The 1,622-nt window shown below is 38.4% G+C and overlaps 1 protein-coding gene across 1 annotated transcript; it reads right to left on the reverse strand.

Moving 5' to 3' along the window:
• Window positions 1–718: 718 nt before the first annotated feature.
• LOC116006854 (putative B3 domain-containing protein At1g78640) lies at window positions 719–1,186 on the reverse strand. Its single transcript, XM_031247352.1, has one exon. The coding sequence runs from the start codon at window positions 1,184–1,186 to the stop codon at window positions 719–721; it is 468 nt and encodes a 155-aa protein (XP_031103212.1).
• Window positions 1,187–1,622: the final 436 nt, after the last annotated feature.

Consider the following 1,622-nt stretch of genomic DNA (forward strand, 5'->3'; position numbering starts at 1 on the left):
CAGGTTTTTTGGGTAAGGTGGAATATATATAATGCATGTTTTGGTTAGTAACTGTAACTCCAACCAACTGAAACAACGTGTGTGTATATATATATAACCATGCATGCATCACATGCAAAACAAATCAAATGTTTATTTATTTTAGGACAAATTCAATATATAAGTCATACAACAAACACTGAGCAGAATTGAAAGTGAAAGCAGACGAATAAAGATATCTTTGTCTAGGTAAATATGCAATAGTTATATTACATTTATATTTTAAATCTATATGCATGTATTTCTATTAAAGATATCTTTGTCTAGGTAAATATGCAATAGTTATACTGTGGAGGCGAGTACACCTTATAAAGTGGACCTATCACAATTTACCTACAGAATGTTCACAATTCAAATTGTGAACATTATTATTTAGTTGTGAATATTCACTATGTAAATTGTGTATTTAATATTTAATTAACAAAATATTTATTTAATCGTATATGTGATTCTTGAAAAGGAGTTCTGAAGACTTGGGATTAGAACTATCTATCTCAACAAAACAAATATTTAAAGTCAAAGTTTATTTATTTATTTTATGATCAAGTCAATATTTAGTAATCTAAGTCATACAAGAGAGTAGTAGAAAGTGAAAGCATTACAATAATAATCCCTGAAACACAGATCAGAGAATCTGGCCTACCAAAATTTCAGTTAGCTAATCAGAGAAAAGATCGATCTAAGATTGGGCATTGAATTTGTGGAAGAAGAACCCTAGATTTTCAGCGTCCCAACGCAGCCCAATGTAGTCACCCTCCTGCAAATTCCTTCTCTTCACAAACTCCATAGACCAGTTATTGTTGATCACAAAGCTCCCAGTCTGCCATTGCTTCAGGCTAAGCTCATGCTCAGAAAGAGTGTCCAAATCCCACATTTTGACTCTCAACCCTTCCCTGCTCTCACAAGCTGCGCACCTATCCTCATCCATCAATGCCAGAACGTGTTTCCTCACATCTTTATTACCCAACAACAACCTTGCTGACTCGTTCACGTCGCTCAAACTTAGGCGCTTCTTTATCCAGTGCCCATCATCGCCTTCCACCCTCTGTTTCTTGGCCACACCCACATCTGATGTTTTTGTTGAATGTGAATGATTTTGTGTCTTGTGGGGTCTGGGATCAGAAGTTTTCTGTCGTTTTCGTTTCATTGAGGGTGTAGTATCAAAATCTTGGTCATTCTTGTCGGGCAAGAAATCTCCAATTCTTGCAGAAATCGGAATAAGAGTCAGAACAGAAGAGGGTTTTGAGAGCGTTGATGAGGACAAGAGCGTAAAGGTGAAATCTTGAAGATTGGGTAGGGCAGGAAGCGGCGGTTGTTGATCGGGTTTTATGGCGGCGTTGAAACCCCAAATAGAGGGACAGATATCAACACCCGGCTTCCCTTCCTGGGAACGAGAAATTCCCGGCGATGGGTGTAGAGAGAGGCTGAGGTCGGTGGAAACAGACTCATCCGCCACCATGTTCGTTAATAGGGAAGAAACTGAACAGAGAAGGGTGGGTGTGTACTGTGTAGTGGTATCTGTTAATAGAGCATAGGAACGACTGAAAGTACGGTGAGATGTTTGTGAGTTAGATCGAATTAGG

This window comes from Ipomoea triloba, chromosome 15, assembly GCF_003576645.1.
Source record: "Ipomoea triloba cultivar NCNSP0323 chromosome 15, ASM357664v1".
Lineage (NCBI taxonomy): Eukaryota > Viridiplantae > Streptophyta > Magnoliopsida > Solanales > Convolvulaceae > Ipomoea > Ipomoea triloba.